Source organism: Podarcis bocagei (assembly GCF_964188305.1).
Source record: "Podarcis bocagei genome assembly, chromosome: 18".
In the NCBI taxonomy this organism is placed as follows: Eukaryota; Metazoa; Chordata; class Lepidosauria; order Squamata; family Lacertidae; genus Podarcis; species Podarcis bocagei.
Genome location: NC_138144.1, coordinates 1,828,069 through 1,852,528, shown reverse-complemented (window position 1 = coordinate 1,852,528; position 24,460 = coordinate 1,828,069). Strand labels below are relative to the sequence as shown.

The following is a 24,460-nucleotide window of genomic DNA, read 5'->3' as shown; positions in this document are numbered from 1 at the left end:
GGCGGCCACTCCCAGTCCCCAGTCTAGCTGCCGCATTCTGGATTAGTTGTAGTTTCCGGGTCACCTTCAAAGGTAGCCCCACGGAGAGCGCATGGCAGTAGTCCAAGCGGGAGATAACCAGAGCATGCACCACTCTGACAGTCCGCAGGCAGGTAGTCCACTAAAAACATTTAAGTTCCAACAATTATTTAACATAACTTCTTATCTTATACAACATTTTAGAATTCCGTCAACAACCTCTTAAGATTCTCCGTTCTTTATCATTTGCTCTGCATTTCTTAATTTCTCTATTACTTTTCATTGTCCTTAACTAATAATTATTTTCAAAGTCTTCCTTGCAATATCTCACAAAGTCCTCCGTACAGAACTTCTGTTTGCATAATCTGTTTATCCCATTGCTTTTCAAATGGTTCAAATATTTACAGTGGTACCTTGGCTTACATACGCTTCAGTTTACATGCGCTTCAGGTTACAGACTCCGCTCACCCAGAAATAGTGCTTCAGGTTAAGAACTTTGCTTCAGGATGAGAACAGAAATCACGTGGTGGCAGCAGGAGGCCCCATTAGCTAAAGTGGTGCTTCAGGTTAAGAACAGTTGCAGGTTAAGAACGGACCTCCGGAACGAATTAAGTACTTAACCCGAGGTACCACTGTACTCCAGTCCTCCATGAATCTCTGATCCCGCAGGTTCCAAAACCTTCCTGTTCATTTATCGAATTCTGCACATTCCACTAATTTCAATTGCCGTTCTTCTTCCGTCGGTAATTCTGAACGGTCCGAATTGTGCGTTGCTTTGTGACGATTTGTTGGGTCTCTGCGCCGTAATACAGTGGTACCTCAGGTTACATATGCTTCAGGCTACAGACTCTGTTAACCCAGAAATAGTGCTTCAGGTTAAGAACTTTGCTTCAGGATGAGAACAGAAATCGTGCTCCGGCGGCACGGCAGCAGCAGGAGGCCCCATTAGCTAAAGTGGTGCTTCAGGTTAAGAACAGTTGCAGGTTAAGAACGGACCTCTGGAACGAATTAAGTACTTAACCCGAGGTACCACTGTAAAGATTGACCGATTGATTGATTGATTGATTGATTGATAAACAGGTTGTCCAGATGAGACCTGTCTCTTTCCTCCTCTCTCTGCTCAGAGCCGCCACCCAACGACCGAGACTGACCTCACCGCGACGCGCAATGGGAGCCGCGAAACCACCGCGCACCGCCGCCTCGCACCCAGGAGGACCCCTCAGCGAGTCTCCTTCCCCAGGACCGTGCTGAGCACCAGGGCGATGGCAAACTCCACTGAGAACCACACCCTCGGCTCCTGCTTCCGGAGCCCCAACGGCACGGAGGCGTACCGCGGCGACACGGCCGCCTCTCCGTGGTTTTCCACCGTCTTCGGCCTCATCGGACTCTCCTCCAACCTCTTCGCCTTCTGCGTGTTGGTCAACTCCTCCAGGAAGATGCACAGCCGCTCGCGCTCGTCTTTCCTGGTCTTCCTCTGCGGGCTGGTGGCCACCGACTTCATGGGTCTTCTTCTGACCTTCTCCATCGTGGTCCCGTACCACTTCACTCGCTTCGACTGGAGGCTGGTAGACCCCGGTTGCCACCTCTGCAACTTCATGGGCCTGGTGATGGTCTTCTTCGGACTGTGCCCCTTGCTCCTCGGTGCCACCATGGCCGGAGAACGCTTCCTGGGCATCAACCGGCCCTTCTCCCGCTCCACCAAGATGACCAAACGGCGGGCATGGACGTTGGTGGGGCTGGTGTGGGCCGGGGGCTTTGTCCTCGGCCTTCTGCCCGTCTTTGGCCTGGGCGACTACACCTTGCAGTACCCCAACTCTTGGTGCTTCCTGACGCTGCTCCACGACCCCAGGAACGTGGTCTTCTGCCTGATCTTCGCTCTTCTCGGCCTCTTCTGTGTGGGCCTCTCCTTCCTGCTCAACACGGTCAGTGTGGTCACCCTCTGCCGCGTCTACCACGACTCCGAGTCCGTCCAGCGGCGGCGAGACAGCGAGGTGGAGATGATGGTGCAACTGTTAGGCATCATGGTCATCGCCAGCGTCTGCTGGCTCCCCCTGCTGGTGAGTGAGTGGATCGGCCACAGAAAGGGAACCTAGATAGATGATAGATAGATGGATGGATAGATAGATAGATAGATAGATAGATGACAGATGATAGATATAGATAGATGATAGATAAATAGATAGATGATAGATAGAGATAGATATAGATAGATAGATGATAGATAGATAGATAGATAGATAGATAGATAGATAGATAGATAGATAGATGATAGATAGATAGATAGATAGATAGATAATTTATTACAGTTTTGTTGTTGTTGTTTAGTTATTTAGTCGTGTCCGCCTCTTCGTGACCCCCTGGACCAGAACGCGCCAGGCCCTCCTGTCTTCCACTGCCTCCCACAGTTTAGTCAAACTCATGTTGATCTCTTCGGGAACACTGTCCCACCATCTCGTCCTCTGTCGTCCCCTTCTCCTTGTGCCCTCCATCTTTCCCAACATCAGGGTCTTTTCCAGGGAGTCTTCTCTTCTCCTGAAGTGGCCAAAGTCTTGGAGCCTCAGCTTCAGGATCTGTCCTTCCAGTGAGCACTCAGGGCTGATTTCCTTCAGAATGGAGAGGTTGGATCTTCTTGCAGTCCATGGGACTCTCCAGAGTCTCCTCCAGCACCAGAGTTCAAAAGCATCCATTCTTCGGCCATCAGCCTTCTTGATGGTCCAGCTCTCACTTCCATACATCACTACTGGGAAAACCGTATCTTTAACTATACGGACCTTTGTTGGCAAGGTGATGTCTCTACTTTTTAAGATGCTGTCTAGGTTTGTTACAGTTGGAGAGCAGCTTATAAAACACACTTGCGGTTACAATCCCAGAAGGAAAACAAACAATTAAAACAACATAGAAAATAAATTCAAATTTTATAAATGCGATAGGCATGAAAGGGAACTTAATTCCTTTCCCCTTTTTTTTGTATGCAGTGGTACCTTGCTTCTCAAACTTAATCCGTTCTGGACGTCCGTTCCAAAACCAAAGCGTCCCAAAACCAAGGCGCGCTGCTTTCCCATAGAAAGCAATGCAAAACGGATTAATTCGTTCCAGACTTTTAAAAACAACCCCTAAAACGGCAATTTGACACAAATTTTGCTATCTGACGAGACCACTGGTCCATAAAATGAAAGCAATCATAAATGTACCGTACTATAAAATAAATCAGACATTTTTGTGGACGATAAAAATTAGAATTATTATTATTTTCTGACTTGCACTGATCATAGAATAGAATCATAGAATCATAGAGTTGGAATAGACCACAAGGGCCAACGAGTCCAACCCCCTGCCAAGCAGGAAACACCATCAGAGCACTCCTGACATATGGTTGTCAAGCCTCTGCTTAAAGACCTCCAAAGTAGGAGACTCCACCACACTCCTTGGCAGCAAATTCCACTGTCGAACAGCTCTTACTGTCAGGAAGTTCTTCCTAATGTTTAGGTGGAATCTTCTTTCTTGTAGTTTGGATCCATTGCTCCGTGTCCGCTTCTCTGGAGCAGCAGAAAACAACCTTTCTCCCTCCTCTATGTGACATCCTTTTATATATTTGAACATGGCTCTCATATCACCCCTTAACCTCCTCTTCTCCAGGCTAAACATGCCCAGCTCCCTTAGCCGTTCCTCATAAGGCATCGTTTCCAGGCCTTGGACCATTTTGGTTGCCCTCCTCTGGACACGTTCCAGTTTGTCAGTGTCCTTCTTGAACTGTGGTGCCCAGAACTGGACACAGTACTCCAGGTGAGGTCTGACCAGAGCAGAATACAGTGGCACTATTACATACATGATAATAGTTCATTGTTTGGATGGGGGGGCTTTTATCCATTTCCGCAGTCACACAATCCGTCCATCAGTAGCTGAACTGGGTTCCGCAAACTCACCGAAACAAATGAACTGGGAAAGCCTCGAAAACAAAAACGCAAAATAAATGGCAAAAACAAAAGCGCCAAACTTAACCCGTTCCGGAAGTCCGTTTGACTTCTAAAATGTACGGAAACCGAGACGCGGCTTCCGATTGGCGCAGGCGCCCCGGAAACAATAGCCGGCAGCCGTGTATAAGAGGATGCTTTTTGCTAAAAAATAATTAGTCAAAAATGGGGAGGGGAACGTCCTATACACGGACGGTGAATGCACAGGGGTTTGGGTTCAGGTTCTGGCATGGGTGGCCTGGATTTGAGTTTTGGTTCTGGTGTGCGTGCCCCGGGCTTGGGTTCGAGTTCTGCCCCGATTTCTTAATTTTGGGTTCAGAAAAATAGGGGTTGTCTTATAGATGAAAAACCACGGTGTTATCCTGCTCACAAACACAACTGACTGGTGTGGATAGCTCAGCCGATAGATCGCAAGGCTCTTAACCCCAGGGTCATGGGTTTGAATCCCACCTAGGGCAAAATATTCCTCCATTGCAATAGGTTGGGCTTGCAGCTCTGCGATTCCATGGTTCTTTGATAGAATATCCCATCAACCGAAAGAATCAACAGAGGCCGTGGATGGATTAACATGACATTCCCCAGATAGTCTTTATGAATTTCTCTGGTGGAAGAGACTCCAGCCCCAACCAAAATAAAATCCATCATTTTGAGAGCGTTGTTGAAACTTTGCCTGGTTCTTACAAGTTGGGTTGCGTGTCTTTTAATGACCCGATGAAAACCTCCCAGTTGCTTGAAAAAGAGACCTGGTCTTCAAATTGTGTGTGTGTGTTGAACTCCTTGTTAAATGTCTGCGTTATGGTGCGGCACAACAGCATTTTAGTAACGGAGAAAATCTCCGCAATGTCTTGGAAAGCGCTGTGTTTCCTCTTTTGGTTTTAAATGCATTTCTGAAAAACTAAACGGCAGCAGCAAAACTGGCCAAAATCCTCATTTTGTCTAATTCTGCGTAGTCCATTAATTTCGTCTGCTGTTCTTCTTTCGTCGCAATTTCTTCTTGTTTCCATTTCTGGGCTAACAATACTCTTGCCGCTGCTGTTGCATATAAAAACAATTTAACATCTTTCCTATTAATGTTAAACCTAGAATACTAAGTAAAAATGCTTCTGGTTTTTTTCAAAAAAATGTATATTTCAACATCTTTTTCATCTCATGAGATATCATTTCCCAGAAGTTCTTTACTTTTTTACATTCCCACCACATATGATAAAATGTTCCTTCTTTTTCTTTACATTTCCAACATTTATTATTTGTCTTATAAAACAACAACAGTCTTTATTACGGTCCAGAGACCCAACAAAGCAATACACAATTCATACAGCCTACCTCCAGGTTAAACAAGCATTTTGTACAATATAGGGATCGTTGGTTCTTGCAACCACCGATAAAAACTTGGCCACTGCTAATGTTCTAGCGTTTGTCCGGTCTTCCAATAGGAACCTGACATAGCGAGCCTCTGATTTTCCCGGGAAAGGTACCAGCAAGGGGAATATCAGTTCAGCCCTGGCATGCTCGTATTTTGCACAGTGCAGCAAAATATGTTTTATGGAGTCGATGTCTTGAGCACACGAGGAAAGTCTGTCCTGGTAGGGAACTCCTCTCAAGACTGCAGAAGGAACGACGTTTAGTCTGGCTTTGGTGAAAAGACTTCGGTAGTTTGGTACTGTCAGGTTTTTCATGTAAGATGTTACCTTAAAGACATGCCCATATTTGTCTTATACATTTTAGCTGATTTCACTGCTGTCATATACAGTGGTGCCTCGCAAGACGAAAAGAATCCGTTCTGTGATTCTCTTCGTCTAGCGGTTTTTTTGTCTTGCAAAGCAAGCCCATTGAAGGATTAGCGGATTAGCGCTATTAGCGGCTTTTAGCGGCTTATCTGCTGATCGGATCAGCTGATAAGCGGCTTAGCGGCTTAGAAAAAGGGGGGAAGGGGGGAAAAAACCAGCAGGAACTCGCAAGACATTGTCGTCTTGCGAAGCAAGCCCATAGGAAATTCGTTTTGCGAAGCACCTCCAAAACAGAAAACTCTTTCGTCTAGCGAGTTTTCCGTCTTGCGAGGCATTCGTCTTGCGGGGCACCACTGGGCATCGTTTTCATCATATTCTCTTTCCCTGCCCCGCAGATCCTCATCGCACAGACGGCTCTCCAAGCCCCCCGAGGCGACTTGCCCCTCAGCCAGATCCCCCGGGACACCGAAATCCAGCTCCTCATCTACCTTCGAGTAGCAACCTGGAACCAGATCCTGGACCCCTGGGTCTACATCCTCTTTCGACGGGCGGTGCTGCGAAGAATCTACCCCAGCTTCAAAGCCCGGCCCTCCATCGTCTCGCTGTACCCGGTGCTCAACCCGTCACTGAGGAGGAAATTCACCCAGGAATCTGTGCTCCAGTAGGACAGGGGGTCTGCGATGGCGGGAGGGGAAAGGGGTACAGCCCCTCCGTGGTTATGGCGAAGCCCGCATCTCGAAAGCATCTCAGCTCCGATGTGCGCCGCTCTGTGCTATAAACAGGGCGGCGAAGGCGCTCTCAATTTCCCATCGCCCGTGCCAACCGCACTCAGTTATGTGCCCCTTCGCAGGGCCCGGTCCCCAATCCCAAACCGGTGACCCCCTAACCTAGCATGAGGTGCCATTCCTTTATTTCCCGGGGTTCGGCTAAACGTCTCTCAGGGTTCCCAAGTTTGTGAGTCGGTTTCGAACGGTCGAAGGAGCCGGATACGTTTTCGCTTCCTCCGGCGATGTTAATCCCGGCTAGAATGTAGGCTAAGGTGACCAGATTTTTTCCAATGAGTTTGGGGGCGCTTTTCAACTTCCCAATAAACAGATGGATTTTGACAAAGGACTGATCTGTAAATCAGGGAAACAGGGACGTCTGGTAACCTTAATGTAGGCGGGTAAAAGGTAAAGGGACCCCTGACCATTAGGTCCAGTCGCGGACGACTCTGGGGTTGCGGCGCTCATCTCGCTTTATTGGCCAAGGGAGCCGGTGTACAGCTTCCGGGTCATGTGGCCAGCAGGACGAAGCCGCTTCTGGCGAACAAGAGCAGCGCATGGAAATGCCGTTTACCTTCCCGCTGGAGCGGTACCTATTTATCTACTTGCACTTTGACATGCTTTCGAACTGCTAGGTTGGCAGGAGCAGGGACTGAGCAACGGGAGCTCACCCCGTCGCGGGGATTTGAACCGCCGACCTTCTGATCGGCAAGTCCTAGGCTCTGTGGTTTAGACCACAGCGCCACCCGCGTCCCATTAAAACTTTTGACAATAAACCTGATTTGGAATGGGGCGGTTGAATCATTTCGATCGCAGTGGGAAGTAGAATTCATCAGTCCTTCCTCCCGTTGGCTATGGCGCCCCCTGCTGTTGACCTCCCTCATCGCACCCTCTGGGTCCCAGAGTGGCGATAGACACATACATGCATGCCTTCTCTGCCTCATCCTGCTCCCCCCTCGACATCTGATCCTGAGCCGCAGAGCTCTCCTCCCCATGTTGTGTTGGTGGCACCAAAATTATAGCATGTTTAAAAATGGGCGCGTCGAGCCTGAACGCTCACTTAGGGACAGGACGACTGGACAGTGCGGTTATCTTTCCAACAGACATTGTGGGTGGCGAATGGGCGCTCTGTATCCTGCACCCGGAATTGGGGGGGGGGGTCCCTGGATCGTTGTGGGAAGAGGGAGCGACACAAAACTGCATGGATTTGTGCATGCGTAATTGTTGCCGTAATAAAGCCTGTGGAATCTCCTGCCTGTGGTCGTTGGTGGTGGTTGTTTTTCTGAGACGGGGTGCCGGTTGGGTGCGGGGGGGGGGAAAGCAGCCTAGGGGATCCCCCAGGGAAGAAAGTTCAGAGCCCGGGGATGGGTGGTGGGGCGATGACGAGCGGTCAGATGGAGAAGGCTGGAAGAGGTGTTGGAAACCGAAGAGGCGACAGGGCGTAGTGAGCGGGGAGAGTCTGTGCCAGAGAGCAGTCCAGAATCGGAGGCGGAAGCAGAGACTGGAAAGGAGGGGAAGCTCCTTTCAGTGGGGCCAAGTTGCTGAAGAAGCCAGGGGGGTCTCCCCCTCCTGCCTGCTCCCCTCATCTCCCAGAACCAGGAGAGGCATGTAAAGAGCAGAGGGCAGGTTGGCTGCAAACGGGCGCAGTCTCCGATTGCTTGGAAAGAGCCCTGGAGCGTAGGGGGCTTAGGAAGACTCAGAGCCCGGGGATTGGTGGTGGGACGACAGCAAGTGGTCAAAGGGAGAAGACTGGGAGGAGGAGGTGTTGGAAACCAAAGAGGGAACAGGGCTTAGTGAGCAGGGAAGAGTCTGTGGCAGAGAGCAGTCCAGAATGCGAGGCAGAAGCGGAAGCAGGGGAGGAGAGAGGCGTCTGGCTGGGGAAGAGACAAGGAGGTCTCCCCCTCCTGCTGCAACAAACTCCCCGGTCTCCCAGAACCAGAAGCGGCATGAAAAGGGTGGAGGTTAGGTTGGCTTCCGGCTGGCGCCGTCTCTGATTGCATGGAGAAAACCCTGGAGAGGAGGGGAGTTAAGACGGCTGTGGGGAGTGGGGATTTTCAGCCTTGGCAACTGACGTTCTGCTGTGCTCATTAGGCCTGACAGCCCGCCAAGTCCGCGTGGATCGCGCTCTGGCTAATAAAGAGTCAACTCCAATTTGAACAGGGCGATTTGTTGCCGGTTCCCTCCTCGTAACGGTTTAGGGTTTGTCCCCTCATCGGCGTAACGAAGGCTCTTAAGATGGAAATTGGTCTTGGTCCAGTATACCTGAAGGAGCGTCTCCATCCCATCGTTCTACCCGGACACTGAGGTCCATCTCCGAGGGCCTTCTGGCGGTTCCCTCACTGCGAGAAGCCAAGTTACAGGGAACCAGGCAGAGGGCCTTCTCGGTGGTGGCACCTGCCCTGTGGAATGCCCTCCCACCAGATGTCAAAGAGAACAACAACTACCAGACTTTTAGAAGACATCTGAAGGCAGCCCTGTTTAGGGAAGCTTTTAATGTTTGATGTATTGCAGTATTTTAATATTTTTTTGGAAGCCGCCCAGAGTGGCTGGGGAAGCCCAGCCAGATGGGCAGGGTATAAATAATAAATTATTATTATTATTATTATTATTATTATTTGGGGCACGCGCAAGCACATCCCAGCATGCACCTCAGAATCCCTGGGCTCCCAGCCTCAAAGGGAAGAATGGATGGGGAAGGCGGTGCAAGTTGCTAGTCCTCATGGTTGCGAATAGAGGGAGCGGGGCCAAGAGGCAGAGAGGAGCGAATAGAGGGAGCGGGGCCAAGAGGCTGGGGAAGAGGCAAGGAGGTCTCCCCCTCCTGCTGGGACCAGCTCCCCTCCCTGCTTGTCTCCCAGAATCAAGAGCGGTGTGAAAAGAGCGGAGGGGAGGTTAGGTTCACACGGGCGCACTCTCCGATTGCTTGGGAACAGCCCTGGAGAGGAGCGAGACTTGGGAAGCTGCGGGGAGCTCTTGGCAACCGAATTTCATTTGCAAGAGAAAACCACCAGTCCACGTAGCCCTGGGCTGTCTGCACGGTCCGGCAGCATCTCTCCAGGTTTCCAGGCTATCCGACGCATCTCTCCGAACCTTCCTGGGAGATGCTATTATCTTGCACCCGGGACCTTTTGCACGCACGGCAGGTGCTCTGCCTACTGAGCGTCACAGCCCTTGTAGAAACGATGCCCCTTCTTTTCTTAAAAAAAAGAAATGGTTTTTAAATAACTTTTTAATTATTCCAAAAACAAAGCAACAAAACTTTATGTACATCGCAGTCAAAGGCAGGAGAGGTGACTTCCGGAAGGCTGAAAGGCTTCCTTCTGAGAAAAATTAGTGTTGACGTTACCTTTTATTTTTTAATTACGATGCTGGTTTTTCATTAACGTGAAGCTTTGCTGCAAAAAAAACAGGGCAGGTGAGCGATGGGGCTGAGGTTCGGGTTCGTGTAGACCTGAGCACGGGGGGTGGGGAGCCTCACAAAATAAGGTGGTCTGTGGAGGTCCATTTTGGGGGCAGGGGTGTGGGACACACATGTCCTTTGTGGAAATGTTTGTGTTACCGGCATTGGGGTGAAGAAAATGCATGGATCAGCAAAGCACAGCCTTCCCGGAAAAGATCTCAGACCCTCCTATATTCAAGGGACAGTTCTGGATTTACAAAAGCCACCCCAGTTTCCGATTTGGTCCCAGAACGTCCCCATTTTCAGGGGAGAAACGTTGGAGGGGATGGAATAGGGCATCCCTATTTTCAGGGGAGAAACGTTGGAGGTGATGGAATAGGACGCCCCTATTTTCACAGGAGAAACATTGGAGGGGATGGAATAGGACGTCCCTATTTTCAGGGGAGAAACGTTGGAGGGGATGGAATGGGACGTCCCTATTTTCAGGGGATAAACGTTGGAGGGGATGGAATGGGACGTCCCTATTTTCAGGGGATAAACGTTGGAGGGGATGGAATGGGACGTCCCTATTTTCACGGGAGAAACGTTGGAGGGGATGGAATAGGACGTCCCTATTTTCACGGGAGAAACGTTGGAGGGGATGGAATAGGACGTCCCTATTTTCACGGGAGAAACGTTGGAGCGGATGGAATAGGACGTCCCTATTTTCAGGGGAGAAACGTTGGAGGGGATGGAATAGGACGTCCCTATTTTCACAGGAGAAACGTTGGAGGAGATGGAATAGGACGTCCCTATTTTCACAGGAGAAACGTTGGAGGGGGTGGAATAGGACGTCCCTCTTTTCACAGGAGAAACGTTGGAGGGGATGGAATAGGACGTCCCTATTTTCATGGGAGAAACGTTGGAGGAGATGGAATAGGACGTCCCTATTTTCACAGGAGAAACGTTGGAGGGGGTGGAATAGGACGTCCCCATTTTCAGGGGAGAAACGTTGGAGGGGATGGAATAGGACGTCCCCATTTTCAGGGGAGAAACGTTGGAGGGGATGGAATAGGACGTCCCTCTTTTCAGGGGAGAAACGTTGGAGGGGATGGAATAGGACGTCCCTCTTTTCAGGGGAGAAACGTTGGAGGGGATGGAATAGGACGTCCCTATTTTCAGGGGAGAAACGTTGGAGGAGATGGAATAGGACGTCCCTATTTTCACAGGAGAAACGTTGGAGGGGATGGAATAGGACGTCCCTATTTTCAGGGGAGAAACGTTGGAGGGGATGGAATAGGGCATCCCTATTTTCACTGAGAAATGTTGGAGGGGATGGAATAGGACGTCCCCATTTTCAGGGGAGAAACGTTGGAGGGGATGGAATAGGACGTCCCTATTTTCAGGGGAGAAATGTTGGAGGGGATGGAGTTATGCGACCCCTGAGCCAAGGAGATAAGTAACTCGAAAACCTTTAGAAGACATCCTGTACAGGGAAGTTTTAAAAGTTTCACGTTTTATTATGTTTTTATATATGCTGGAAGTTGCCCAGAGTAGCTGGGGCAACTCAGCCTTGGTATAGATAATAAAACTATTACTATTACAGTGGTGCCTCGGGTTACAGACGCTTCAGGTTACAGACTCCGCTCACCCAGAAATAGTGCTTCAGGTTAAGAACTTTGCTTCAGGATGAGAACAGAAACTGCACAGCAGTGGCAGCGGGAGGCCCCATTAGCTAAAGTGGTGCTTCAGGTTAAGAACAGTTTCAGGTTAAGAACGGACCTCCGGAACGAATTAAGTACTTAACCCGAGGTACCACTGTATTATGATGGAATAGGACGTCCCTGTTTTCATCGGAGGGTACGAGATGGGCGCTTCTTTAAAAAACGAACCAACAGGAGCTGCAGATTAATTCCGCTTTTCTTTCCTTTCTTAAAAAAAGAAAGAGAAAAACGAGTTTGTGTGTCTGGATGGAAAACAAAGACCTTTAAAAAAACCGGCCGGCATAAGAGGCGCAGGAAGCCTAGCGGAAGGGAGATAAGGATGGAGAGACAGAAGATCTTCGCCTCTACTTGGGGCTCCCCTTGGCCTCACAGATGGTTCTCCAGACTTCGGTGACAAATTCTTCTGGGAAGGCAAACTCCCCCAGAAGGAGATCCAGGCCGCGGGCGAAATCTTCGGAGCCCTGCCGTCCCTTGGCCATTTCCACCATGCTCGAGGCTGCAAGACACGAAAGGGGGGCACCAGAGAAGTTTCCCATGGCCATATTTACCATTCAGGGGCGTTAAGAGCCCTGCGTTGCAGCGGGTCAGACTAGATGACCGTGGGGTGCCCCCCATTCCGACTCTACTATTCTTTTGTTATAGGAATTCTAAGGTCATATATGTGTGTGTGTGTGTGTGTGTGTGTGTGTGTGTGTGTATATCTCTCACCGTATTTTTCGCTCTATCAGATGCACCAGACCACAAGACGCACCTAGTTTTTGGAGGAGGAAAACAAGAAGAAAAATATTCTGAGTCTCAGAAGCCAGAACAGCAAGAGGGAGCGCTGCGCAGTGAAAGCAGCAATCCCTCTTGCTGTTCTGGCTTCTGGGATAGCTGCGCAGCCTGCATTCGCTCCATAAGACGCACACACATTTCCCCTTACTTTTCAGGAGGGGAAAAGGTGAGTCTTATAGAGCAAAAAATACGGTGTGTGTGTGTGTGTGTGTATACACACATATATATATACATAAATGTACAAGGCAAACACATACGTTCAGTATATAAACCATGAGTCTGCAATGGTAAAAGTAAAGGGACCCCTGACCATTAGGTCCACTGGTGGCCGGCTCTGGGGTTGCAGCGCTCATCTCGCTTTATTGGCCGAGGGAGCCGGCGTACAGCTTCCGGGTCATGTGGCCAGCAGGACTAAGCCGCTTCTGGCGAATTAGAGCAGCGCACGGAAACACCATTTACCTTCCCGCCGGAGCGGTTCCTATTTATCTACTTGCACTGGTGTGCTTTCGAATTGCTAGGTTGGCAGGAGCAGGGACTGAGCAACGGGAGCTCACTCCGTCATTGCGGGGATTCGAACCGCTGAACTTCTGATGCATGGCAGAATCTGAACCCAGCTCTCTCCCAGGTCCGTTGTCCCACCCAGCTCAGGATGGCAGCCCCCCACTCCTGGGCTGACCGACGCTCCAGGGGTCTCAGAGGTCAGGAGACCTGCCCCTCTCCACTCACCCAGTTCCACGTCTCGGATCCCCATGTAACTCTCCAGGAGGTCGTCGACTTTCCCGGCGGCTTCCTCCTCGCACTCGCTGGGCTACAAGCGGGAAAACGGGGGGAGGTCAGCTTCGTGGCCCCCCAGGCCGTGGCTTGGGATGGGTGAGCAAAGTCCCAGAATATGTCGTGTATCAAACAAGGGTTGGGAAATGCGGGGGGGGGGGCGTTGTGTCATATGCGGTGGACCTTGCAGACCCTACAAGTGTCCCTGTTTTTCAGGGAAAGTCTTGGATTTACAGAAGCCGTCCCGGTTTCTGTTTTGATCCCATAATATCCTGCTTTTGCTATATTCACTGGAGAAATGTTGGAGGGGATGGAATAGGATGTCTCTATTTTCAGGGGAGAAACGTTGGAGGGGGTGGAATAGGACGTCCCTATTTTCAGGAGAGAAACGTTGGAGGGGACGGAATAGGACGTCCCTATTTTCATGGGAGAAACGTTGGAGGGGGTGGAATAGGACGTCCCTATTTTCAGGAGAGAAATGTTGGAGGGGATGGAATAGGATGTCCCTCTTTTCAGGGGAGAAACGTTGGAGGGGACGGAATAGGATGTCCCTCTTTTCAGGGGAGAAACGTTGGAGGGGATGGAATAGGACGTCCCTATTTTCATGGGAGAAACGTTGGAGGGGGTGGAATAGGACGTCCCTATTTTCAGGAGAGAAATGTTGGAGGGGATGGAATAGGATGTCCCTCTTTTCAGGGGAGAAACGTTGGAGGGGGTGGAATAGGACGTCCCTATTTTCAAGGGAGAAATGTTGGAGGGGATGGAATAGGACGTCCCTCTTTTCAGGGGAGAAACGTTGGAGGGGGTGGAATAGGACGTCCCTATTTTCAGGGGAGAAACGTTGGAGGGGATGGAAAAGGACGTCCCTATTTTCAGGGGAGAAACGTTGGAGGGGATGGAATAGGACGTCCCTATTTTCAAGGGAGAAACGTTGGAGGGGATGGAAAAGGACGTCCCTATTTTCAGGGGAGAAATGTTGGAGGGGATGGAATAGGACGTCCCTCTTTTCAGGGGAGAAACGTTGGAGGGGATGGAATAGGACGTCCCTATTTTCACAGGAGAAACGTTGGAGGGGGTGGAATAGGACGTCCCTATTTTCACGGAAGAAACATTTACAACACTAGCTAACAGGACAGTGGTCAGGGATGATGGGAATTGTAGTCCCAAAACATCTGGAGGGCTGAGTTTGGGGATGCCTGGACCAGATGGGGCCGGTTCCCAATTTACAATTCTGCAATTTTACGGGAAAGCAGTGGGAGAAAAACATATGGAAAGGGCTGGGACAGAAGGAGAGGCGTGGCTAAGCTCTCTTGCACCCTTGGCAAGGAGCTGTTTTGACACCGCTGAAGCCGGGACGAACCGCAGACCAAAACCGGAACCAGGACTGGCTCACCGCCTCCTCCAAGGTAGCGCTGCCCTTCGATCGTAGCCGCAGTGTCTCCTTTCCGCTGGCGACTTTCCCCTCGCTGGCCACTTTGTTGCTTCGTGTTCTCTGGCTGATCATGTCTAGAAAGCAGAAAAAGGAGGGCATCGTTTCGATAAGTTAGATTGGATTGACAGACTCAGTTCTGTTTCTGGCCAGCCCCTGTCTAACTCGCACTCTGCACAACACCATAGCTGTCAACTTACAGATTTGAAAATAAGGGACCAGCGGCCTCGAAAATAAGGGATCAGCAGCCAAAATTAAGGGATCAACAATTACCGTATTTTTCGCTCTATAACACGCACCCGACCATAACACGCATGTAGTTTTTAGAGGAGGAAAATCCGTAGGCATGCCACCCGTAGGCATTCCCTCCATAACACGCACAGACATTTCCCCTTACTTTCTAGGAGGAAAAAAGTGAGTGTTATGGTGCAAAAAATACGGTACTTTGATAGAATACATATCTTGTTGCGTGCAAATGGCTTTAGATACGTATTAGGTCCATAAATTACCATGTGGTATATATTCAACACAAAAAAAACAGCAACAATTTGTTGTTGACAAAGGACAGCTGGATATACAAAGCGCCCCATTACTTTCAGTAGCTTATTTAAGGGACATTATCAATAAGGGACAGCAGCTGGACATGGCGCTGGGATAAGGGACTGTCCCGCCAAATAAGGGACGCTTGACAGCTATGCACAACACGGTCGCATCAAGGGTGCGCATGTCGCTGTGGAATATTGCACGGCCCCCGGCTCACTCTTTGGAACATTTGGGGGGTCCTCGGATTTGCGGGGTTTTGGACTAGGGGACCTTCCGAGCCCAACTTGGAGATGCTAATAATAATTTATACCCCGTCCATCTGGTTGGGTTTCCCCAGCCACTCTGGGCGGCTTCCAACAAAACACTAAAATACAATAACTATTAAACATTAAAAGCTTCCCTAATCAGGGCTGACTTCAGATCACTTCTTAAAGTCATGTAGTTGTTTTTCTCCTTGACATCTGATGGAAGGGTGTTCCACAAGGCGGGCGCCACCACCAAGAAGGCCCTCTGCCTGGTTCCCTGTAACCTCACTTCTCGCAGTGAGGGAACCACCAGAAGACCCTCAGAGATGGACTGGGGTGGAGACGCTCCTTCATGTATACTGGGCCGTTTAGGGCTTTCAAGGTCAGCACCAACACTTTGAATTGTGCTCGGAAATGTCCTGGGAGCCAATGTACATCTTTCAGGACTGGTGTTATGTGGTCTTGGCGGCCGCTCCCAGTCACCAGTCTGGCTGCCACATTCTGGATTAGTTGTAGTTTCCGGGTCACCTTCCAAGGGAGCCCCATGTAGAGCGCATGGCAGTAGTCCAAGCGGGAGATAACCAGAGCATGCACCACTCTGGCCAGACAGTCCGCAGGCAGGGAGGGTCTCATCCTGCGTACCAGGTGGAGCTGGTAGACATCTGCCCTGGACACTGAACTGACCTGCGCCTCCATGGACAGCTGTGAGTACAAAATGACTCCCAGGCTGCACACCTGGTCCTTCAGGGGCACATTAAGGACCAGCCATTCCCAAGTACACTGGAGGCTGAGGTCTAGGTAAAGGGACCCCTGACCATTAGGTTCATTCGTGGCCGACTCTGGGGTTGCGGCGCTCATCTCGCTTTATTGGCCGAGGGAACTGGTGTACAGCTTCCGGGTCATGTGGCCAGCAGGACTAAGCCGCTTCTGGCGAACCAGAGCAGCGCACGGAAACACCGTTTACCTTCCCGCCGGAGCGGTACCTATTTATCTACTTGCACTTTGAGGGGGTTTCGAACTGTTAGGTGGGCAGGAGCAGGGACCAAGCAACGAGAGCTCACCCCGTCGTGGGGATTCGAACCGCTGACCTTCTGATCGACAAGTCCTAGGCTCTGTGATTTAACCCACAGCGCCACCTGCGTCCCTTTCTACCCCTGTGCAAAATCCACACACACCCCGGCTGCTTCCTCTCCCCAGCCCCTTTGAGGGGGGGGGTCTTCCTCTCCCCCCCCCAACTCACCAAAGGCCCTTTTCGGCTCCACGAGGCGCAGGGTGAAGGGCTGGGCTTTCGGCATCTCACGCAACATCTTGGCAACTTCGTAGTGGCGGCACCCGACGATGGTTTGGTCGTTGATGGCCTCGATGCTGTCTCCGACGCACACGACTGGGATGCGGTTGATAATGCTGCCTTCTTTGATGCGCTGTAGGTTAAGGGAGAAAAGCAATGACAAACCTAGACAGCATCTTAAAAAGCAGAGGCATTACCTTGCCAACAAAGGTCCGTATAGTTAAAGCTCTGGTTGTCCCCGTAGTGATGTATGGAAGTGAGAGCTGGACCATCAAGAAGGCTGATGGCCGAAGAATGGATGCTTTTGGATTCTGGTGCTGGAGGAGACTCTTGAGAGTCCCATGGACTGCAAGGAGATCAAACCTCTCCATTCGGAAGGAAATCAGCCCTGAGTGCTCACTGGAAGGACAGATCCTGAAGCTGAGGCTCCAAGACTTTGGCCACCTCAGGAGAAGAGAAGACTCCCTGGAAAAGACCCTGGTGTTGGGAAAGATGGAGGGCACAAGGAGAAGGGGACGACGGAGGACGAGATGGTGGGACAGTGTTCTCGAAGCTACCAGCATGAGTTTGACCAAACTGCGGGAGGCAGTGGAAGACAGGAGGGCCTGGCGTGTTCTGGTCCAGGGGGTCACAAAGAGGCGGACACGACTAAATGACTACACAACAACAAGGTTAAGGGAGCGCATGCACCTTCAGCTAAAGTTCTGGCGTGCCGTCTCCTTTAAGAGACACGGCCTGTCGGACTTCAAAAGCACAAATTACCTGAAAATGATATGTACAGCGGTCCCTTGGTTCTCCAACGCCTTTGTACCCAAACAACCTGGAACCCAAACACTGCAAACCCGGAAGGAAGTGTTCCGGTTTGTGAACTTTTTTCAGAAGCCGAACGTGCTCCGTTTTGAGTGTTACACTTCTGATTTGAGTGTTACGCTGTTTGTTTTTGCTATTTATTTTGCATTTTTGTTTTTGTGGCTCTTTTCGTTTTGTTTTTGTGACTGCGTGGGACCCAGTCCGGCTACTGATGGATTGACTGTGTGACTGCAGTGCATTGTTTATCGCTTTCATTTTATGGACCAGTGGTCTCGTTAGATAGCAAAATCCATGTTCAATGGCTGTTTTAGGGGTTGTTTTTAAAAGTCTGGAACAGATTATTTTTTTTTTCATTCCTTTCTATGGGAAAGCGTGCCTCGGTTTTAGAACGCTTTGGTTTTGGCACGGACTTCCGGACTGGATTAAGTTTGAAAACCAAGGTACCACTGTGAAATGCATAAACGAGTGAAATCAAAAGTATAAATAAATACATAACGTATAAATAAATAAAATGGATTTAATAATAATACAATGGTACCTCGGGTTACATACGCTTCAGGTTACATACGCTTCAGGTTACAGACTGCACTAACCCAGAAATAGTGCTTTAGGTTAAGAACCTAGGGGTTTTTGAATGTTTTATGTAGTTTTGTAGTAGTTTTATGTAGTTTTGTGGTAGTTTTATGTAGTTTTGTGGTAGTTTTATGTAGTTTTATGTAGTTTTTCAATTTCATTGTTCTGCATGGGACAATGACAATAAAGATATCGTATCGTATCAAACTTTGCTTCAGGATGAGAACAGAAATCGTGCTCCGGAGGCGCGGCAGCAGCAGGGGGCCCCATTAGCTAAAGTGGTGCTTCAGGTTAAGAACAGTTTCAGGTTAAGTACGGACCTCCGGAATGAATTAAGTACTTAACCTGAGGTACCACCGTACATAAAGTATAAATAAATAAAATGGATGTAATAATAATAATAATAATAATAATAATAATAATAATGTGTACAAGGAGGAAAAGTTGCATTTTCAGCTACTCAGATCTCCCGACATGACCTTGTCTGGCCTCATCCTGACCTTGATGAAGGCACATCCGGCCCCGTTATCTGTGATGGTGAGACCCAGAGCATCCTCCGTCTTCGTCACCTCCACCTCTTTCGTCTCGCCGCGGATGTGGGCAAAGATGAAATCCTCCAAACCGATCTGGCCTCCGAGAAGTTTCTGCATGTCCACCTTGTGAGTGTTCAGGGTGCAGAAAAGGATCTGGGGGAGAAAACGGATCCACGCTTAAGGTTTTCTCCCCGGTAGGGTTGGCCAGTAAGGGGTTGGGATGGGGATGTCGAAAAAGAGGTGAGGGAGACAAAAGGGGGTTGCGGAGGGAGAGAAGCAAAAAGGGTTCAGGATAAAGGTAAAGGGACCCCTGACCGTTAGATCCAGTCGCGGCTGACTCTGGAGTTGTGGCGCTCATCTCGCTTTACTGGCCGAGGGAGCCGGCGTCCAGCTTCCGGGTCATGTGGCCAGCAGGACTGAGCCGCTTCTGGCGAACCAGAGCAGCGCACGGAAATGCCTTTTACCTTTCCGCCGGAGTGGTACCTATTTATCTACTTGCACTTTGACGTGCTTTCGAACTGCTAGGTTGGCAGGAGCAGGGACTGAGCAATGGGAGCTCACCCTGTGGCAGGGATTCGAACCGCCAACCTTCCGATCGGCAAGTCCTAGGCTCTGTGGTTTAACCCACACACAGTGCCGGATTTACGTATAAGTTAAACAAGCTATGTAGGGACGCGGGTGGCACTGTGGTCTAAACCACAGAGCCTCTTGTGCTTGCCGATCAAAAGGTCGGCGGTTCGAATCCCTGCTACGGGGTGAGCTCCCGTTGCTCGGTCCCTGCTCCTGCCAACCTAGCAGTTCGAAAGCACCTCAAAGTGCAAGTAGATCAATAGGTACCACTCCGGCGGGAAGGAAAACGGCGTTTCCATGCACTCTGGTTACCGTCATGAGCCAGAAGCGGTTTAGTCCTGCTGGAAAAACTGTCTGCGGATAAACACCGGCTCCCTCGGCCTATAAAGCGAGATGAGTGCCGCAACCCCAGAGTCGTCCACAACTGGACTTAATTGTCAGGGGTCCTTTACCTTTTTAAAAAAACAAGCTGTAGCTTAGAGCCCCGCTCTCTTGGGGGCCCCGCAAAAATTTAAAGAGGGAAAAAACCGGGATGTACATTTCCAAAATATAAGATAAAAAACAAGTAAAATAAAACCTACATGCAGCAACAGTGTTTTGTGTTGTGTAGGCTCCTGTGATGTAAGTCATGGGCCCTGCCTGCTCCCTAAAATATCACTGGTTTGCTCCTTTCTATATATAGGGTGCCTACATTCCGCATGGACTGCTTGCACGGCAATGTGTGCAAATGGCTTGAGATACCTGTGAGGTCCATAAATGACCATAGAGCATACATTCAACACAAAAAACGGCGACAATTTGTTGTTGACAAAGGACAGCTGGACATATAAACAGCTCCATTACCACCAGTAGCTTAGGGCCTCATCAAACCCGGGTGCAAAATTTGGAGAAGCTCCAAAGAGAGCGGCGTTTCCTGACTCTAGAACTCAGAAGATTCCAGGCCGGTGAAACATAGTTAATCTAGGGGACTCCCTGCCACAGGGTACAAGGGACGGCCACCAAATTGGATGGCTTTAAAAGAGGATGGGATAAATGCATGGAGGGCGAAAGGCTTGCCGTGAAAATAGAGGCCGCGTTCTTGAGGGGAGCCAGCAAGACTTCTGAATACCAGTTGCAGGAGGGAAGACGGCTCTTGTGTTCAAAGAGTGCTTCTTGGTTATCCATGTGAGAACAGAAGACCCTCCAAATGTCCCTATTTTCCAGGGACAGTCCTGGGTTTACAGAAGCTGTCCCGGTTTCTGATTTGATCCCGGAATGTCCCGCGTTTCTTTAGGACGTCCCTATTTTCAGGGGAGAAACGTTGGAGGGGATGGAATAGGACGTCCCTATTTTCAGGGGAGAAACGTTGGAGGGGGTGGAATAGGACATCCCTATTTTCAGGGGAGAAACGTTGGAGGGGGTGGAATAGGACGTCCCTATTTTCACGGGAGAAACGTTGGAGGGGATGGAATAGGACGTCTCTATTTTCACGGGAGAAACGTTGGAGGGGATGGAATAGGACATCCCTATTTTCAGGGGAGAAACGTTGGAGGGGATGGAATAGGACATCCCTATTTTCAGGGGAGAAATGTTGGAGGGGATGGAATAGGACGTCCCTATTTTCAGGGGAGAAACACTGGAGGGGATGGAATAGGACGTCCCTATTTTCAGGGGAGAAATGTTGGAGGGGATGGAATAGGACGTCCCTATTTTCAGGGCAGAAACGTTAGAGGGGATGGAATAGGACGTCCCTATTTTCACAGGAGAAACGTTGGAGGGGATGGAATAGGACGTCCCTATTTTCAGGGGAGAAACGTTGGAGGGGATGGAATAGAACGTCCCTATTTTCAGGGGAGAAAAGTTGGAGGGGATGGAATAGGACGTCCCTATTTTCAGGGGAGAAACGTTGGAGGGGATGGAATAGGACGTCCCTATTTTCATAGGAGAAACGTTGGAGGGGATGGAATAGGACGTCCCTATTTTCAGGGGAGAAACGTTGGAGGGGATGGAATAGGACGTCCCTATTTTCAGGGGAGAAACGTTGGAGGGGATGGAATAGGACGTCCCTATTTTCAGGGGAGAAATGTTGGAGGGGATGGAATAGGATGTCCCTCTTTTTAGGGGAGAAACGTTGGAGGGGATGGAATAGGACGTCCCTATTTTCAGGGGAGAAACGTTGGAGGGGATGGAATAGGACGTCCCTATTTTCACAGGAGAAACGTTGGAGGGGATGGAATAGGACGTCCCTATTTTCAGGGGAGAAACGTTGGAGGGGATGGAACAGGGTGTTCGGATGGGCAAGCGAGTCTCCTCTTACGAACCGAATTTCTCCTTCTCCACCCCACCCAGAAAGGCCTCACCTCTGTGGGGGAGATGTCGAAGACCTCTGCGATTTTGGCGTACAACTCCTTGACATTGGTGAACCCTTCGATCTTTCCGGTGGGGCTTCCGTGGGCCAGCTGGGTGTGGAAGATGAGTCGGGGTCTCACGCGGGGCTGGCGGGGAGGGGGCGCCGGGGTGCCCCCGCTCTGCCCAGGGGTGCCCCGGCCCCCTTCGGAGGAAGAGGACGAGGCCTGGGAGCCCCCGGTTTCCCGGGACACACCGTTCTCCATCGACGTCCCTCCTTGCCGTTCTGCGTATCCTTCCCGGCTCGGTCGCTTGGCCCTACGCAGCATTCGGGGCCCCCACCTGCATTCCCCCCTCACCCGGACAACGGGAGACGATCGCCCCGGTTGAATTATTGATGCCCGTGGCCTCCAGGTGGAATGGCAGAGAGGTAAGGCGAGCCGGGCTTTGGCACAGCGCCCGGAAACCCAATCGCACCCACCTTCCAGCAGAGAATTCAGTTAGGCACGCTGTGCCCCAAGGGTGCTGTGTCGGAGCTGAAGGGGGTCACGGCTGTGGGGTGGAAGGGTGGCAAGGCTCTGGCACCCAGACCCTGCACCCATCAGCGTACGGTCCTTTGCAAATAATTCCCGGTTCTGTTTATCCCCCGTCCCCAGCTGTTGCTGCTGCGAGCATCTCTTGGGACAGCAGATGTTTTTTCCTGATATACCTTTGGAGGAACACATGAGACCAGGTTGCTCATTATTTTATTTCGGAAATATTGTCTCTGCCTCACCGGGCAGTGCCGGGTTTACGTATAAGCGAAACAAGCTATAGCTGAGGGCCCCACTCTCTTAGGGGCACCTGGAAAGATTAAAGTGGGAAAAACAACTGGATGTACATTTCCAAAATATAAGATAAAAAACAAATGAAATAAAACCTACATACAGCAACAGTGTTTTGTGTTTCTGTAGGCTTCTTTGGTGTAAGCCACGGGTGGGCAAACTAAGGCCCGGGGATCGGATCTGGCCCAATCGCCTTCTAAATTCGGCATACGGACAGACCAGGAATCGGCGTGTTTTTACATGAGTAGAATGTGTCCTTTCATATAAAATGCATCTCTGGGTTATTTGTGGGGCCTGCCTGGTGTTTTTACAGGAGTAGAATGTGTGCTTTTATTTTAAATGCATCTCTGGGTTATTTGTGGGGCATAGGAATTTGTCCATTTCCCTTGCCCAAAATAGTCTGGCCCCCACAAGGTCTGAGGGGACAGTGGACCGGCCCCCTGCTGAAAAAGTTTGCTGGCCCCTGGTAAGTCATGGCCCCGCCTGCTCCCTAAAATATCCCTGGTTTGCTCCTTTCTATATATAGGGTGCCGACATTCTGCATGGACTGGTTGCAGGGCAACATGGGCAAATGGCTTGAGATACCTATTGGGTCCATAAATCGCCATATAGCATATATTCAACACAAAAAACAGTGACAGTTTGTTGTTGACAAAGGACAGCTGGACATAGAAAGGGCCCCATTACCTTCAAGAGCTGAGGGCCTCATCAAACCTAAATCCAGCCGTGGCCTTACATGGTTTGCTCACTTTCCACAGAGATCTGTCTGTTCTTCCATGTCCCAGATATCCGTGCTTTCAAACAATTCTGAGATTTGCAAGGAAGTACTGTTTTTCTAGGGGGAATAAAGAGGTGAAGGAACTCCCCTTGAACGCCTCCTGTGATCGTCATCATCATCATCATCATTTTATTTGCATGCACACTTCTTCAGATATTGGTATGCATGCACAGGAAAGGTCATACCAATAACTAACTTGTTGTTGTTGAGTCGTTTAGTGGTGTCCGCCTCTTCGTGACCCCCTGGACCAGAACGCGCCAGGCACTCCTGTCTTCCACTGCCTCCCGCAGTTTGGTCAAACTCATGCTGGTAGCTTCGAGAACACTGTCCCACCATCTCGTCCTCCGTCGTCCCCTTCTCCTTGTGCCCTCCATCTTTCCCAACATCAGGGTCTTTCCCAGGGAGTCTTCTCTTCTCATGAGGTGGCCAAAGTCTTGGAGCCTCAGCTTCAGGATCTGTCCTTCCAGTGAGCACTCAGGGCTGATTTCCTTCAGAATGGAGAGGTTGGATCTTCTTGCAGTCCATGGGACTCTCAAGAGTCTCCTCCAGCACCAGAATTCAAAAGCATCCATTCTTCGGCCATCAGCCTTCTTGATGGTCCAGCTCTCACTTCCATACATCCCTACTGGGAAAACCAGAGCTTGAACTATACGGACCTTTGCTGACAAGGTGATGTCTCTGCTTTTTAAGATGCTGTCTAGTTGGTCTCTAAAGTGCTACTGGAAGCAATTTCTTTATTGTGTTTCGACTACAGCAGACCAACACGGCTACCTACCTGTATAATTTTATTTGTATGCTTCCATGGTTGAAGCTACGCTCAAGGCGGCTTCCAACATGACAAGATCTACGTACTTACAGACATAACAAAAGTCGTCAACAATAAATAAAACACATCAAAAAGTACACAACCGAACGGAAACAGTTTCCATGTAAATCATAAGGTCTAAAACGAAAGATGCAACAATAACATCAATAAGAGCAATGGCTCTCTCAGCCCCCCATAAACAATTCCCCAGCCTAAGAATCTGTTCAACAGCCTTGGCTTTTGTAGCTGGAGTCAGTCCGCACGCCACTCTCCCAGGTCAGATGGGAAAAGGGCCAGCCAGCCAGGGTGCAGGGCTTCCAGGGCTCATAGCCAAGATAAAGGGAAAGGGAAAGGGACCCCTGACCACTAGGTCCAGTCGTGGCCGACTCTGGGGTTGCGGCGCTCATCTCGCTTTACTGGCCGAGGGAGCCGGCGTACAGCTTCCGGGTCATGTGGCCAGCAGGACTAAGCCGCTTCTGGCGAACCAGAGCAGCGCACAGAAACGGCGTATACCTTCCCACCGGAGTGGTACCTATTTATCTACTTGCACTAGCGTGCTTTCGAACTGCTAGGTTGGCAGGAGCGGGGATCGAGCAACGGGAGCTCACCCCG

General features: G+C 50.1%; 2 protein-coding genes across 2 annotated transcripts; one reads left to right on the top strand and one right to left on the bottom strand.

The window, feature by feature from the left end:
- The first annotated feature begins 961 nt into the window (after positions 1 to 961).
- TBXA2R (thromboxane A2 receptor) lies at positions 962 to 7,736 on the top strand. Its single transcript, XM_081177974.1, has 2 exons — positions 962 to 2,075; positions 6,112 to 7,736. The coding sequence occupies exons 1-2, from the start codon at positions 1,281 to 1,283 to the stop codon at positions 6,379 to 6,381; spliced, it is 1,065 nt and encodes a 354-aa protein (XP_081034100.1). The 5' UTR covers positions 962 to 1,280; the 3' UTR covers positions 6,382 to 7,736.
- A 3,615-nt stretch (positions 7,737 to 11,351) lies between these two features.
- On the bottom strand, positions 11,352 to 22,321 carry GIPC3 (GIPC PDZ domain containing family member 3). The gene is made up of 6 exons (XM_081177978.1): positions 21,456 to 22,321; positions 18,514 to 18,699; positions 16,583 to 16,763; positions 14,519 to 14,631; positions 13,081 to 13,162; positions 11,352 to 12,076 (listed from the first exon to the last, which is right to left on the bottom strand). Exons 1-6 carry the CDS (start codon positions 21,768 to 21,770, stop codon positions 11,925 to 11,927), a joined length of 1,029 nt encoding a protein of 342 aa, XP_081034104.1. The 5' UTR covers positions 21,771 to 22,321; the 3' UTR covers positions 11,352 to 11,924.
- Between the last annotated feature and the right edge of the window lie 2,139 nt (positions 22,322 to 24,460).